General features: G+C 44.6%; 1 protein-coding gene across 2 annotated transcripts in view; it reads left to right on the top strand.

Annotated features, from left to right (window-relative positions):
• LOC121270874 (tyrosine-protein phosphatase non-receptor type 20-like) overlaps positions 1-16,813 on the top strand; it is a 43,047-nt gene that overhangs the window by 14,938 nt on the left and 11,296 nt on the right. The window contains exons 1-3 of one of the 2 annotated variants that reach the window (XM_041176431.1): positions 937-1,019; positions 4,971-5,302; positions 7,236-7,451. In XM_041176431.1, the coding sequence (XP_041032365.1) occupies positions 5,030-5,302; positions 7,236-7,451 (489 nt within the window). In that variant the 5' untranslated portion in view covers positions 937-1,019; positions 4,971-5,029. Of the gene's footprint in view, positions 1-936; positions 1,020-4,970; positions 5,303-7,235; positions 7,452-16,813 lie in introns of those variants that run through there. The other variant, XM_041176430.1, reaches the window with a different exon arrangement.

The following is a 16,813-nucleotide window of genomic DNA, read 5'->3' as shown; positions in this document are numbered from 1 at the left end:
GCTTGCTGCGCGCAAATTGGCTGCTGTGTTTCCTACATGGCGGCAGCAACTACACTTCAACTGGCTGTAAAGTGCTTGGGGGAGGGGGGGGTGGCCTGAAGATGTGAAAGGTGCTATACAAATGTAGGTTTTTGTTTTCTTTTCTTTGACTCGTTCTTCAATTTTCAGATCGAGGGGCATCGAGATTCAGGTAAAGAGGAAAATGTGAAACATATAGCAAATATTAAGGGGTGGGGATTGTGGGGGGGCGGGGGGGAGTGGGAGGGGATGTAAATTCAAAATTAATCGGTGGCCGAGATTTTTCAGTCTGTGGGGCAGTTCGTCACTGCATCAAATAAATCTCGGTACGGGCTGAACACCATCCTGATGATAACAACGGATTCCCTCCGAGCTTGGGGTTACAGTGGGGCCCAGCCGCAGGCTGGCACTGCAGAAATGGGCAGGCAGTTGTGGGCACAGCTTACAGTCAATGCCCAAAAAAAAATGGGTGTTAAAAAAAGACATTGGAAAAGCGCCTTAAAAAGCCCGTTGGAAAATCACATTTTTAGCGATCATAATTAACTTTACAAAAGTATGGTATTTTTAAAAAGCACCATAATTTTAATCAGATAAATCATTTTTAAAAAATAATACATTATTTTAAAAGTCTGACAACTCGTATCAAAAAGCTATAGATTTTACTTTTTAACGGATTGAGCAGCGTTTGAAAAGGTTTCATGTTACAAACTGCTAAATCAGTCCATTTTCACCTTGGAAAGTGTGCGGGCCTCCTCATTAAGTAGTTGCGAATCAAGCTTCACGCCTGAAAACACAAAAATTGAAACGTATAATTCCTTTTTGGAATTAGTGGGCAGTTAGCCCAAATTCACACCCATCCCTTAATTGGTGTCGAAGTAGCGAACCGCCAGGAGTAGCGTTTATAGTCCAGAAGTTGCAGGGTCTCTCCGATGAGTCCAGTAGCGGCAACACACGGAATTTGTTGCCACTATTTGCACTGTCAAATCCAGCCTGATAGCTCGGTGAGTGAGTCATCAATCAATGAAACAGGCCCCCTCCGGAGACAGTGGAAGCAGGTGGTATTGACGCATTCAAATATAAATTAAATAGATTTCTATCAGAAAGTAACATCTTGGAATCCAGTAAATGAATAATCTGAGATGTGATGTGTGTGGTAAGCATAGCTAGCTGGGAAGGAACAGGTGATTTTGGGCCTCTGTCAGTCATGGCTCAGTTGGTAGCACTGTTGCTACTGAGTCCAAATGCTGTAGGTTCAAGTCCCAGTCCATGTAGTACTGAGGGAGTGCTACACTGTTGTTAGTGCCACCTTTTGGATGAGACATTAAACCAAGGCTCTGGTTGTCCTTCCACATAGATGTAAAAGATTTGATGGCACTAATTCAAAGAAGAGCAGGGGATTTATCCCTCAATCAACATTGCTAAAACACAGATTATCTGGTCATTATCTCATTGCTGTTTGTGGAAGCTCGCTGTGCAGAAATTTCCTGCTGTGTTTCCTACACTATACTTCAAAAGTATCTCATTGGTTTAAAGCACTTTGAGAGGTGATGAAAGATGCTATATAAATGTAAATCTTCTTATGGTTTCCAAAGCTCTCCACCACTGGATCATAGAATTGTTACGGTGTAGAAGGAGGCCATTTGGCCCATCATGTCTGCACCGGCTCTCTGAGCATTTTAACTTAGTGCCAATCTCCTGCCCTTTCCCCGTAACCCTGCGCATTGTTTCTATTTATATAATCATCCAATGCCCTCTTGAATGCCAAGATTGAACCTGTCTCCACCACACTTCCAGGCAGTGCATTCCAAACCCTAACCGCTCGCTGTATGAGAATGCTTTTTCTCACCTCACATTTGCTTCTTTTGCAAAACACTTTAAAACTGCCCTCCAGTTCTCGAACTGTTTACGAGTGGGAACGGTTTCTCCCCATCTACTCTGTCCAGACCCCTCATGATCTTGAAAACTTTTATTAAGTCTCCTCTTGGCCTTTCCCTCTCCAAGGACAACAGTCCCAACTTCTCCATTGTTTCCTCACGTACCAGCAGGGGGAGTCTGCAAGGAAGAGATAATAAAGGGTCCATGTTTAACAGCCCATGCAGTTCTGATGCAGTCCTGCCACATCCAGTTGTGAATGGTGGTGGACAATTAAACAACTCACTGGATGAGGAGGCTCCATAAATATCCCCATCCTCAATGATGGGGGAGCCCGGCACATCTGTGCAAAAGATAAGGCTGAAGCATTTGCAATAATCTTCAGCCAGAATTGCCGAGTGGATAATCCATCTCAGCCTCCTCCAGAGATCCCCAGCATGACAGATGCTAGCCTCCAGACAACTTGATTCACTCCATGTGATATTGAGAAACGGCTGAAGGCACTGGATACTGCAAAGGCTATGGGTCCTGACAATATTCCGGCAATAATACTGAAGACTTGTGCTCCGGAACTTGCCGCGCCCCTAGCCAAGCTGTTCCAATACAGATACAACACTGGCATCTAACCGGCTATGTGGATAATTGCCCAGGTATGTCCTGTAATCAAAAAGCAGGACAAATCCAACCACGCCAATTACCGCCCCATCAGTCTACCCTCAATTGTCAGTAAAGTGATGGAGGGGCTCACCAACAATGCTACCATGCGGCACTTGCTTAGCAATAACCTGCTCACTGACGCTCAGTTTGGGTTCCTTCAGGGTCACTCAGATCCTGACCTCATTACAAACATGGACAAAAGAGCTGAACTCCAGAGGTGAGGTGAAAGTGACTGCCCTTGACATCAAGGCAGCATTTAAATGAGTGTGGCATCAAGGAGCCCTGGCAAAACTAGAGTCAATCGGGGGAAAAGTCTCCACTGGTTGGAGTCATACCTAGCACAAAGGAAGATGGTTGTGGTTGTTGGAGGTCAGTCATCTCAGTTCCAGGACATCACTGCAGGAGTTCTTCAGGGTAGTGTCCTAGGCCCAACCATCTTCAGCTGCTTCATCAACAACCTTCCTTACATCATAAGGTCAGAAGTGGGGATGTTCACTGATGATTACACAATGTTCAGCACCATTAGCAACTCCTCAGATACTGAAGCAGTCCATGCCCAAATGCAGCAAGACCTGGACAACATCCAGGCTTGGGCTGACAAGTGGGAAGTAACATTCGAACCAAACAAGTAGCAGGAAATGATCATCTCCAACAATCGAGAATCTAACCATCGCCCCTTGACATTCAATGGCATTGCTGAATCCCCCAGTATCAACATCCTTGTGGTTACCATTGACCAGAAATTGAACTGGACTAGCCATATAAACACTGTGGCTACAAGAGCAGGTCAGAGGCTGAGTATCCTGCAACGAGTAACTCATCACCTGACTCCCCAAAGCCTGTCCACCATCTGCAAGGCACAGGTCAGAGTGTGATGGAATATCTCCACTTGTCTGGATGAGTGCAGCTCCCACAACACTCAAGAATCTTGACACCATCCAGGGCAAAGCAGTCTGCTTGATTGGCATCCCATTCACAAACATTCACTCCCTCCACCGCCGATGCACAGTGGCAGCAGTGTGGACAACCTACAAGATGCACTGCAGGAATTCACCAAGCTCCTTAGACAACACCTTCCAAACCCACAACAGCTACCAACTAGAAGGACAAGGGCGGCAGACACATGGGAACACCACTGCCACTGGGAAATTCCCCTCCAAGCCACTCACCATTGTGACTTGGAAATATATCGCCGTTCCCTTCACTGTCGCTGGGTCAAAATCCTGGAACTCTCTCCCTAACAGCACTGTGGGTGTACCTATACCACATGGACTACTGCAGTTCAAGAAGGCAGCTCACCACCACCTTCTCAAGGACAATTAGGAATCGGCAATAGCTGCTGGCCTCTTCAATGACGTCTACATCCATGAATGAAAAAAGATTTGAAACATCTCTGGATGAATATATAACTGTTTCTGCCCCAAGAATTTTACACTGCTGACCTATATTGACTCTTGGTCTGCAAACAACTCAATTTTAAAATTGTCAACCTTGTGTTCAAATCCCTCCATATCCTCACCTTCCCCTATCTCGAACCTCCTCGATCCAGCCCTGCAACCCTGCATGGTCCCTGCGTTCCTCCAATTCTGCCCTCCTAAAAGTAGTAGCACAGGTCATTGTAAAAAGCAAGCAAGCATTGAGGCTCATTTCTAGAGGAATTACAATGAGAAACAGAGAAGATATAGAACTTGGATTAGACTACACGCGGATCTTTTTTTTATTCATAGAACGTGGGCGTCGCTAGCTGGGCCAGCATTTATTACCCATCCCTAACTGCCCTTGTTCAGAGGGCATTTGATAGTCAACCACATTGCTGTGGGCCTGGAGTCACATGTAGGCCAGACTGGGTAAAGACGGCAGATTTCCTTCCATAATGGATATTAGATTATTAAGAGGGTAAAGGTGCAAAAATGATTTAAAAGGATACTACCTGAACTGAAAGGTTATATCTATGAGGAAATATTTGGAATTGGCTGAGGCACCTTTCTCTAGGGAAGGGAATTCTAGGGAGGAGGGAGGGACATGATAGAAGACTTGAAGATGATCAGGAGGTGCACTTAGATAGATGCTGGGAAGATGTTTCCTCTATGGGGGAAGATCAAAACTCAGGGCCTTATATCTAAGATATTCACTAATAAATCCAATAAGGAATTCAGGAGAAACTTCCTTACTCAGAGACTAGTTACAATGTGGAACTCACTACTGCAAGGAGTAGTTGAGGCGAATAGCATAGATTTATTTAAGGGAAAGCCCGATAAATACACAAGGGAGAAAGGTATAGGAGGACATGTTGACAGGATGAGACGAAGGGGGAGGAAGGAGGTATGAACCCATTACTGTGCTGTATTTTCTATGTAATTCTATCCAAAACTCCTGAGCTTAGCCACAACCATTGTGAAATGCATTTGTTTTCAAAACCTCAGATGATAAAACCCGGGTTCGTATTGAGGGTCAAGGATACATCAACGCAAGTTACGTTAGGATGCCCTTTGCTTCCGAGGAATGTTTATACATTGCTTGCCAAGGACCATTGCCTGGCACTACCAACGACTTTTGGCAAATGATCTGGGAAAACAAAGCTGATGTCATTGCCATGATGACCCGTGAACACGAGCGGGGAAAGGTCAAGTGTCACAGATACTGGCCTGACAAAATGTACAAACCAATCAGAGTCAACAAGTACCACCTCACGCTGGAAAATCACCAGATGTTGGATTCTTTTGAAATAAACACCATGAAGATGACAGACAGTGAGGTGAGGAATTTTTTTAAAAACACACAATAATGGAAAATAATTACAGAATATATTTCTTTCCTTTCAGAGATTTACAGTTTAGCTTGGTGCAGTAGACAATTAAAATGTTTCTTTTTTTAAATCAACTAAATCTATACAGAATTTAAAGAATGGCGTCAGTAAAACCCACGGGTCAACTTTTCCTATCCCTGCTATGGCCTTACTGTTGCATCCTGCCCAGTGCACATAGGAAAACTGAATGGGAGATTGGATACAGGTGTTCAAGATTATGAATAATTTTTGTAGGTTAAATAAGGAGAAACTGTTTCTATTGGCAGAAGATAACAAGACAACACAGTTTAAGGTGATTAGCAGCAGAGACAAAGGCGACATGAGGAAACTTTTTAAACACTGTGAGTTATGATATGGAACGCACTGTGATCTGGTTGGGAAGCAGATTCGACAGCAACAATCAAAAAAGAATTGGATAATTACTTGAAGGGAACAAATTTGTATGTCAAGGGGAAAGAGTAGGAACAATTGGATAGTTTTACCTGGGTGCTGGCACCAGTATGATGGACCGAATGGCTTTCTGAGCTGTAAGATTCTATGGTCACCAAGGAACCTGTTTTGCTTTGTCCATTCAATACATGGGGGGTTTGGAAAATGACCTTTGGGTTTGGGATCTGCCTCATCCAGTTTTGTTCCGTGTACTGTGTCCAGAAGATTTAGTAAGCTCAGATGAAGGAACAGAGAAGTCTATGGCTAAGTGCTTTGTGCTATGCCTGAAGACTGGTGAAGAAATTTGGTTGGAAATAAAAACTCATTACACCTGAATGACAAGCAATATTGTAGTTTCAACTGATTTGCTTGGGCTATTAGCATTAGCTTTAAATGACCTCGTTTTCAATTAGAAACACATTGCATGTGCTGTAAAGAGAAGGTACTAAGATGAGTTGCATTTGTTATATTGTTCTTCAGAAAATGCTATTTATACTATCCTGAACGCTTGCTAAGTGGAAAGGAAGCTCAGGTGGTGAGTGCCCAGTGTGGTTCAGTACAGAGATATACACTCATGCTCGATCACTGCTCAGAGCTGCTCCAGCTAATCCAAGGCCAGATGACATTGCGATTACAATGTGACATTCAATTGTATGAAATCTGCATGTGTTCCAGGTTATGACTGACCTTCAGTAAGCCAGCTTGGAAAATGCAGATGGGTGAATATCAGGCGGGAAGACTGTGATACCCTCCCAAGTGTGATGGAATACTCTCCACATGCCTGGATGAGTGCAGCTCCAACAACACTCAAGAAGCTTGACACCATCCAGGACAAAACAACCCACTTGATTGGCACCCCATCACAAACATTCACACAATGGGTGCAGTGTGTACCATCTACAAAATGCACTGCAGAAACTCACCAAGCTTCCTTTGATAGCACCTTCCAAACCCACAAACCCACGGCCACTACAATCTAGAAGGACAAGGGCAGCAGACACATGGGAACACCACCGCCTGGAAGTTCCCCCCCAAGCCACTCACCATCCTGACTTGGAAATACATCGCCGTTCCTTCACTGTCTCTAGGTCAAGTTCTGCAACTCCCTCCCGAGCAGCACTGTGGGTGTACCTACACCACATGGACTGCAGTGGTTCAAGGTGACAGCTCACCACCACCTTCTCAAGGGCAATTAGGGATGGGCAATAAATGCTGGTCCAGCCAGTAACGCCCACATCCCATAAGTGAATTAAAAAACATTGAATTGCTACCAGACTCACTGTCAAGGAAGGATCCTTAGGTGCAGTACCCAAGGGCTGGCAGTACCTAGGAGCATGGTTGTGTAATAGAAAGGGAGAAACTTAGATGGGGGGAAAAAATCAAACACCATTCTGCAACAATGTCTAAAAGATTAGGCATTAGTTTGATTTCAGTTTGTCTTTACCTATTTCAGACGGGAGAGATACATTATGTCAAACATCTGAAATTTATTACATGGCCTGATCATGGCACACCAAACTCATCAGAGCAACTTGTGCGATTCATTCGGTACATGAGGGAGGTGCACCACAAGGGACCAATTGTCGTCCATTGCAGCGCTGGGATTGGACGAAGTGGCGTGCTGATCTGCACGGATGTACTGTTGAGCTTGATTAACAAAGAGCTCAGTGTAAGTAAAGGAAATATTCTTGTGAAGCTTTTTGTTTGTTTAAGGTGCACTCCTCTGTAATTATCATCCTGTGCCCATTTCCCATGTTTCAAGGTTGCATGAACCAGCTCCTGCTCAAACAACAAGCCAGAATATTGAAGATTTCTGTAAGAATTTCCTCCCATTTGCACTCCAGTCCTGGGCTATTTCTTTTCACTCAATCAGTCCTGCCCAAATCTTGGCCATACTATGGATGCATACAAGCGCCTAGCACGGGATTTACGCTCAACTGTCTTGACTGAGTTCCCTGACTATTCGCACACCAACCTCTCTATTCGTGAGGGAAAGTTTTATGAATTTGCATGGAGTTTATTAAATGCAGTTGGAATCTGGAAGATTCTTCAGGCTCTGGATTCTTGACCAACTGGAGCTCTCAGGAGTGAGATCAATAGATTTTTTGTTGGGTAAAGGCATCAAAGGATATGGAGCAAAGACATGCGAATTCAGCTGAGGTACAGAGCAGTCATGAGGGAGCCAGCTCAAGGGGCTGAATGGCCTACTCCTGTTCCTCATATTCCTAGAATGATAAAGACCAGTGATATAATTTGAAAAATTATGATTGCTCAGCGTTGTTAACTTATGATTGTGGGAGATGGTGGGATAGTGGTAATGTCACTGGACTAGTCATCCCAGGCTAATATTCTGGGGATAAATGTTCAAATCCCACCATGTCAGCTGGTGGAATTTGAATATAAAAGCTAGTCTCAGTAATGGTGACTAAAATCCCATCTGGTTCACCAATGCCCTTTAGGGAGGGAAATCTGCTGTCTTTATCTGGTCTGATCTACATGTAACTCCAGATCCACAGTAACGTGGTTGACCCACAGCCCATGAAAGTTTTTATAAAAATTAGCAATTTAATTATTTGCACAGTTGCTTTAAGATGGGCAATACATAGGAATAAGTGATAGGTCACATAAAACAAAAACAGAATTACCTGGAAAAACTCAGCAGGTCTGGCAGCATCGGCGGAGAAGGAAAGAGTTGACGTTATGAGTCCTCATGACCCTTCGACAGAACTGATTGAATATCAGAAGAGAGGTAAAATATAAGCCAGTTTAAGGTAGGGGTGGGGGGGGGGAGGGGTGGTGCGGAGTTGGGGGGTGGTGTGGTTGTAGGGACAAGCAAGCAGTGGTAGGAGCAGATAATCAAAAGATGTCACAGACAAAGGAACAAAGAGGCGTTGAAGGTGGTGATATTATCTAAACGATGTGCTAATTAAGAATGGATGGCAGGACACTCAAGATACAGCTCTAGTCGGGGTGGGGTGGAAGGACTAGCAGGGCATACCAGATTTTAAAATAATGGAAATAGGTGGGAAAAGAAAAATTTATATAAATTATTGGAGAAAACAAAAGGAAGGGGGAAGAAATGGAAAGCGGGTGGGGATGGAGGAGGGAGTTCAAGATCTAAAGTTGTTGAATTCAATATTCAGTCCGGAAGGCTGTAAAGTGCCTAGTCGGAAGATGAGGTGCTGTTCCTCCAGTTTGCGTTGGGCTTCACTGGAACAATGCAGCAAGCCAAGGACAGACATGTGGGCAAGAGAGCAGGGTGGAGTGTTAAAATGGCAAGCGACAGGGAGGTTTGGAACTTTCTTGCAGACAGACCGCAGGTGTTCTGCAAAGCATTCGCCCAGTTTACGTTTGGTCTCTCCAATGTAGAGCAGACCGCATTAGGAGCAACGAATGCAGTAGACTAAGTTGGGGGAAATGCAAGTGAGATGCTGTTTCACTTGAAAGGAGTGTTTGGGCCCTTGGACTGTGAGAAGAGAGGAAGTGAAGGGGCAGGTGTTGCATATTTTGCGTGGACATGGGGAGGTGCCATAGGTAGGGGTTGAGGAGTAGGGGGTGATGGAGGAGTGGACCAGGATGTCCTGGAGGGACCGATCCCTACGGAATGCCACCGGGGGGGTGAAGGGAAGATGTGTTTGGTGGTGGCATCATGCTGGAGTTGGCAGAAATGGCCGAGGATGATCCTTTGAATGTGGAGGCTGGTGGGGTGATAAGTGAGGACAAGGGGGACCCTATCATGTTTCTGGGAGGGAGGAGAAGGCATGAGGGCGGATGCGCGGGAGATGGGCCGGACACGTTTGAGGGCCCTGTCAACGACCGTGGGTAGAAAACCTCGGTTAAGGAAGAAGGAGGACATGTCAGAGGAACTGTTTTGGAAGGTAGCATCATCAGAACAGATGCGACGGAGGCAAAGGAACTGAGAGAATGGGGTGGAGTCCTTACAGGAAGCGGGGTATGAGGAGCTGTAGTCGAGGTAGCTGTGGGAGTCAGTAGGCTTGTAATGGATATTGGTGGACAGTCTATCACCAGAGATTGAGACAGAGAGGTCAAGCAAGGGAAGGGAAGTGTCAGAGATGGACCATGTGAAAATGATGGAGGTGTGGAGATTGGAAGCAAAATTAATAAATTTGTCCAAGTCCCAACGAGAGCATGAAGCAGCACCGAAGTAATCATCGACGTACCGGCGAAAGAGTTGTGGAGGGGGGCCAGAGTAGGACTGGAACAAGGAATGTTCCACATACCCCATAAAGAGACAGGCATAGCTGGGGCCCATATGGGTACCCATAGCCACACTTTTTACTCGGAGGAAGTGAGAGAAGTTAAAGGAGAAATTGTTCAGTGTGAAAACAAGTTCAGCCAGATGGAGGAGAGTAGTGGTGGATGGGGATTGTTCAGGCCTCTGTTCGAGGAAGAAGCTAAGGGCCCTTAGATCATCCTGGTGGGGGATGGAGGTGTAGAGGTCATATATCGATAGGTCATATATCTTGCTTATATCTTCATTAAGCGTGGTATTAAAAATAAACAGAATCACAAATCCTGGGCATTAACGATGACACGAAAAATCTGCAAGGGTTGTAAAAGGTGCATAAAAATAGAAAACAAACAGGTGAATATGTTTTGAATGCAGCAGACATACTAAATATTCCATTAATTAGGAGAAGCTTGGTTATATAATGAAAGCTGTCAAGAATGAAAAACAAATTGATATGATAGTATCAAAAATGTGGGATTTGCAGCCACAATAAAGTGAATAGCATAGACGTTCAATATCTCTTCATGCCCTTATCCAACAAAAATGTATTGACCCCAGGAAAGCTGGATAAGTACATAAGGGAGAAAAGGAATTTGCTGACAGGGTCAAACAAAGTAAGGTGGGAGGAGGCTGATGTGCAGTCTGCGCCAGTTAGGCCAATTGGCCTGTTTCTGCGCTGTAAAATATTTACACTTCAGTGAAGAGATGGGATTGAGTCAATTGTCAAAAGGAAAATCTTAGAAAGCTGTTTGAAAAAAGAGGAACAATCCTTGACAACAGGGCCCATTATTTATAGGATTGGGACAAGATGATAAAGAGGTAGTCATGCTTCGGAAACGTCCAACTAGGGTGTTGTGAACGAAGAAACATGAGCAGGTTGAAGGTGTGATGGGGAAATCCCTAATTAGGTTTGCGAATAGGGAGTCAGGGAGTTTTGTTAGGGAGTGAAATTAGATGGCTTCACATATGCTGTGGGCAAAGATAAGTGGTTTCATTAAGACTGACATAGGGCACATTGAATGGAACTAAAAAGCAGCTTGTGATGATCGTCTGTGTTGGAGTATGTGGACCATGAATAAGCTATTGCAAGAAGGATTGTAAAGAAATAACAATGAGACTGAAGGATAAGAATAATAAAACTGTTAGAAAGAAGAGAAAGTTTAAAATAAGAAAATGCCACTCAACCCATCCAACCCCATTCCATCCAGACTCCATTGGGGTCGGCTTTGACTCCCTTACTCTGGCAAAATTGTCAATTAACAGTCTCAAAATGGGAACAGTCACCTCCCCAACGTTGGCAATGTGTCAGCTCCATGCCTGAAAGTGCCCTAACGTCAGGTGTTCAAAATGTTCACCTGTTTCATGTGATCGGCCCCTCTTAATATGGAAATCAGGGTCCTAGGAGATAAATAGGCCCCAAATTGTCATTTTAGTTTGAAAAGGGTTGCAACTTGTACAGTGCAGGCTCCAGCCATCCCACGGCGCAATGGATCGGAATAGATCCAACAAAGGTAAGTGTTAAATTATTTTTGTAGGTCTCAGAGGAGCAGGACTGCTCTTCTAGGGACCACAGTAAGAATGCCGGCTGCCCCAGGATTTCCACCCTCGGGGGGGGGTCACAACACCCCTCCCCCTACACCTACTCAATAATTACAGGTCCAGTATCCTTTATCCCTAAATCTGAAAACTGAACACATCCAAAAACAGCACTTTTTTTTGAACCTCGTCAATCTTTAGTCTGTGACCCGAACTGACATGAATGAGCCAACACAAACCCCGCCAACTACACCCGACTTTTAGCGCAGAAAGTCTTGTTTTTTGTCTGCGCTGTTTGCCTTGTGAACCCTCTCCTACAAGCAGAATCGTACAAGCAGGAACTTATCACAGGTACCCTGTATTTATTAATCAGTGATACAATTTTACTTCTCTAGCCATTTTATTTACTTTAGACTACAGCTAGCTCAAGCTTAGGCTATTCTAATGTAAATTTATACGCAGTATCCGATAACCGAAATTATCAGAAATCCAAAACGCAATCGGCCCCAAGGGTTTCGGATAAAGGATACTCGACCTGTACCTTGCTGGCAACTGTCTTAGCCCAATTTACAGGCATAAGTCTGATGAGCCATATCAGGAAGCCTGTTTGATTCTCCACAGCTTCCCCGTTGGATCTAAGTTAGGCCCTGAGCCTAATAGCGATGGAGGGATCTTTTCACCATCAGAACAGGTGTTTGCCCAGTGCACCACAAAAATCAAAATGAACCCCATGTGTGATTCACAGGTTTACCCTACCCCCTTCCTAAAAGACCTTGAAAGCCCTAGAAGTCACCGTTGCCAATATTACTTGATGAGTAAGATACCTTTGACAGACCCTCCCAAACCCACAGCCTCCACCGCCTAGAAGAGAAAAGGCAGCAGACGCATGGGAACACCATCACCCCCAATTTCCCCTCCAAGCCACTCACCATCCTGACTTGGAAATATATCGCCGTTCCTTCACTGTCGCTGGGTCAAAATCCTGGAAATCCTTCCCTAACTGCACAGTGGGTATACCTACACCACCTGGACTGCAGCCGTTCAAGAACCAGAACCTTCTCGAGGGCATTGCGGGATGAGTAATAAATACTTGCCTTGCCAGTGATGACTACATCCCCAGAGTGAATAAGTAATAAGACTGTTTTTAAAATTGGAGTGTTAAGTGTCTGTGCACCGTCTGCCATACAGGCAGGGACTCATGTCTTTTAATGGTTTTCTGAGGAGCAACTCCAATGCTGCTTTGTGTGTTGTAAGGTTTAAAAGTTACTCTACTCAATTTCCACAAGTTTAGGTCACTAGGTCACTGCCTGGAAGTGTGCTGGAGGCAGGTTCGATTGAAGCATTCAAGAGGGTATTGGATGATTATCTAAATTGAAACAACGTGCAGGGTTAGGGGGACAAGGCAGGAGATTGGCACTAAGTTAAAATGCTCAGCGAGCCGGTGCAGACACGATGGGCTGAATGGCTTCCTTCTGCACGGTAACAATTCTGTGATTCTGTAGTTGTTTCAAGGGCTATCCAACTCAAGTCGGTTACTGCTGCTTATTCACACAGTGATGGGGTTTGTTTTCTTTTGGGAAGGATCAGCTGATTTTGGACCACACCCAGGCCCAATCCACAGAGCCATCTCTAGTTGAAGGCAGCGAAGAACATAAAAAATAGGAGCAGGAATAGGTCATTCAGCCCCATGAGCCTGCTCTGCTATTCAAAAAGATCATGGCTGATCTGCTGATGGCTTCAACTCCACTTTCCTACCTGTCCCCCATGACGCTTGACTCCCTTGTCAATCAAAAATGTGTCTAACACAGCCTTAAATATATTCAATGACCCAGCCTCCAGTGCTCATTAGGAAGAGGATTCCAAACACTAATGGCTCTGTCAGGAAAGAAATTCCTCCTCATCTCTGCCTTAAATGGGAGACTCCCTATTTTTAAACATTCTCTCCCTCCACCACTGACGCATAGTGTCAGCAGTGTATACCACCTACAAGATGCATTGCAGCAACTCACCAAAGCTCCTTTGACAGCACCTTCCAAACCCACAACTTCTACGACCTAGAAGAGCAAGGGCACCACCACCTGCAAATTCCCCTCCAAGCCACATCCTGATTTGGCCGTTCCTTCACTGTTGCTGGGTCAAAATCCCGGAACTCCCTCCCTAACAGTACTGTGGGTGTACCTACACCACATGGACCGCAGCGATTCAAGAAGGCAGCTCGCCACCACCTTCTCAAGGGCAATTAAGGATGGGCAATAAACGCTGGCCTGGATTCCCCATGCAAGAAGAAACATCCTCTCAGCATCTACCCTGTCAAACCCCCTCAGAATCTCATACATTTTAAGAAGATCACCTCTCATTCTTCTGAACTCCAGTGAGTATGAGCCCAACTTGTTCAGCCTTTCTTCATAAGACAAACTCCTCATCCCAGAAATCAGTCTAACCATCTCGGAACTGCTTCCAGTGCAAGTATATCCCACTTTAAGAAGCTCCCATGCAACTCCTGCAGTTAGTCCTCAAGGGTGGCACATGTGCCAAGCAGGGAAATCATTCAGCAGCCAACTACAAGTACAAAACAGTTGGCGTGACTGTAATACGCGAGCCTGAACAGGATGGCCTGACTGTCTCCCAGAATTGGTTTTCACATAAGTCCTGGGAAGGGAGGGGTTGAGTGGAGAGAGAAGAACAGGAGGAAGCAGATGATGACTGGCATCTGTCCAAAATAATGCTTTGGAACCAGGAAGATAGAGCAGCCCTGGAGGAGGCGCAGAAGAGATTTACAATAATGACACCAGAGCTGAGAGGTTATAACCATTAGAAAAGATTGCACTGGCTGGTGTTCAACATCTGCATCATTATCTAAAAAAAGAAGAGAAAGCTGACCTGATAGAGGTCTCTAAGATTTTGGAGGGGTTTGACAGCAAGGTTCCCTCTAAGATGCGCAAGTGCACCTGGGCAGCAACCTGGAAGGCAACATAGTTAAAATAAACAGGACATTCACTGTGAGAAATTTCCACCATAAAGTCAGCAGTTTTTTTAAAATGTAAACTGCGCATGGCCAAAAATGTAGCATTCAGAGGAATGTGTAGCTCACCCAGCATAAAGAAAACTTAGATGGAATCTTGTTTCATAGAAAAAACATAGTGAAGATGTTTCCACTTGCAGAGGAGTCCAAAACTAAAGGTCATAAACACAAGACAATCACTGATAAATCCAATGGGGAATTCAGGAGCACCTTCTTTACTTAGAGTGGGTAGAATGTGGAACTCACCGTCACCTGAGGTGCTTGAAGTGATTGGGCATTGGTGCTTTTATGTGGAAGCTAGGTATGTGGATGTGGGGGAAAGGATTAGAAAGGAATATTGTGTTGCTGGAAATTTGGTTCAGTTGCATTATGGACCAACAAAGCAGCACCAGCTTCGCTCAGAGTCAACGTATTTCAGTATGTTAGCCTTTGTGAGACTACAAAAAAGCTTAGCATATTTAGTGCAAGGCTCTGGCTATGGTTGTATATGGAGAGAGTGCTGATGGATTAGATGAATAAACTCCCCTTTGCAGAAAAGGAAAACAGTCAATGCAGGTGTTGAGTTTTTTGTAGCTGATTAGGTGGAAGAGTTGGAAAATTGTCCCAATATTTGAAAACGACCCGAAGCTGATGGTGAGAGTTATTAGATAAATTGACTGATCCCTCACTCTCAATGGTCCGCAGTATTATGGCATTGATTATACGAACAGGAGTGCAGGATTAGTAAATATACCCTTATTGGCCTATTGGGCTTGACATCTATAATAGAGAAACCTTTGAAGTTTATTACAAAGAAAGTAATTCAAGCACATCTAACAAGGGCAAAGACTAGAATTCCAAGGCAGCTTGGATTCATGAAAAGCAACCGATACAGAATGAAGGTATTGGAATTCTTTGAAGATGTAAAAAGATTGATTGATAAGAGTAATGTGGCAGATATTGTATCTAGACTTTCAGAAGGCATTTAATAAAGTGTCCCACAGGAGACTTGCAGCTGAAATTAAAGGTCATGTGATAAAAGGAAGAAGGGAAAATTGGACAAAAAAAAATTGGCTAAATAATGTGAAGCAAAAGCTGGTGATCAATGGTGCTGGGTTTAATTGGACAGCTGCTCCTGGCAGAACACCCTGGGGATCAATCCCAGACTTCCCGCTGTTCATAGTGTTTATAAAAAAGATCTTGATAAAAACATTAAAGCTGAACATCCAAGTCTACAGTGAACACCAAGTTGCGTGGGAAAGACAGGATGTTCAGAGGGAAGGGATAAAATTCAAAGATGCTGACAGAAAGGGAGCCTTATCAACTGGCAGATGAATTACAAATGGTGTTTGATGTGAAGTAAGCAGACTGAATGAAAAATGCGGCTGAAAAATGAATATTTTTAAGATGTCTGGGAAAGGCCCAGAGGCGGTGAGTTTTTTAGCTTTGTGTCCGGTTTTATTTTCTCCCTCTCCATTCCTGAAAGGGTTGATTTATGCAGCATTTGGTTCCATAAGCATCTAGATTCCTTTCCACATGTGGGCAACCTCCATATGCGAGGTAGAATTATTTCAATAGGCACTTTAACTCAGGCTGGTGTGTGGCTTAGAGGGGAATTTGAAGGTGCTCGTGTTTCCATGCATCTGCTGCCCTTGGCTTTCCAGGTGGTAGAGGTTGTGCGTTTGCAAGGTGCTGTCAAAAGAGCCTTGGTGAGTTGCTGCTGTGCATCTTGTAGATGGTACTTGCTGCTGCCTCTGTGCGAAAGTGGCGGTGGAGGGAGTGAACACTTAAGGTGGTGAATGGGGTGCCAATCAATCGGGTTGCTTTGTCCAAGATAGTGTTGCGCTTCCAGAGTGTTGCTGAAGCTGCACTCATCTAGTCAAGTGGGGAGTATTCCATCACACTCCTGACTTGTGCCTTGTAGATGGTGGACAGGCTTTGGGGAGTCAGGAGGTCGGGTACTCACCATAGGATTCTCAGCCCCCCCACCTCACATATCCTTGTAGGCACAGTGTTTATATGGTTGGTCCAGTTCAGCTTCCAGAGGGCATTTGACAAGGCACAACATCAAAGGTTACCAAACAAAATAAGAGCTCATAGCATTGGGGCTAACATATTAGAATGGATGGAGGATTGGTTAGCTAGCAGGAAACAGAGAGTAGGCATAAATGGGTCATTTTTGTGTAGGCAAGATGTGATGAGTGGGGTGCCACAGGGATCACTGCTGGGGCCTCAACTTTTT

Source organism: Carcharodon carcharias, chromosome 28 (assembly GCF_017639515.1).
Source record: "Carcharodon carcharias isolate sCarCar2 chromosome 28, sCarCar2.pri, whole genome shotgun sequence".
In the NCBI taxonomy this organism is placed as follows: domain Eukaryota; kingdom Metazoa; phylum Chordata; class Chondrichthyes; order Lamniformes; family Lamnidae; genus Carcharodon; species Carcharodon carcharias.
This window is presented reverse-complemented; position numbering and strand designations above follow the sequence as displayed.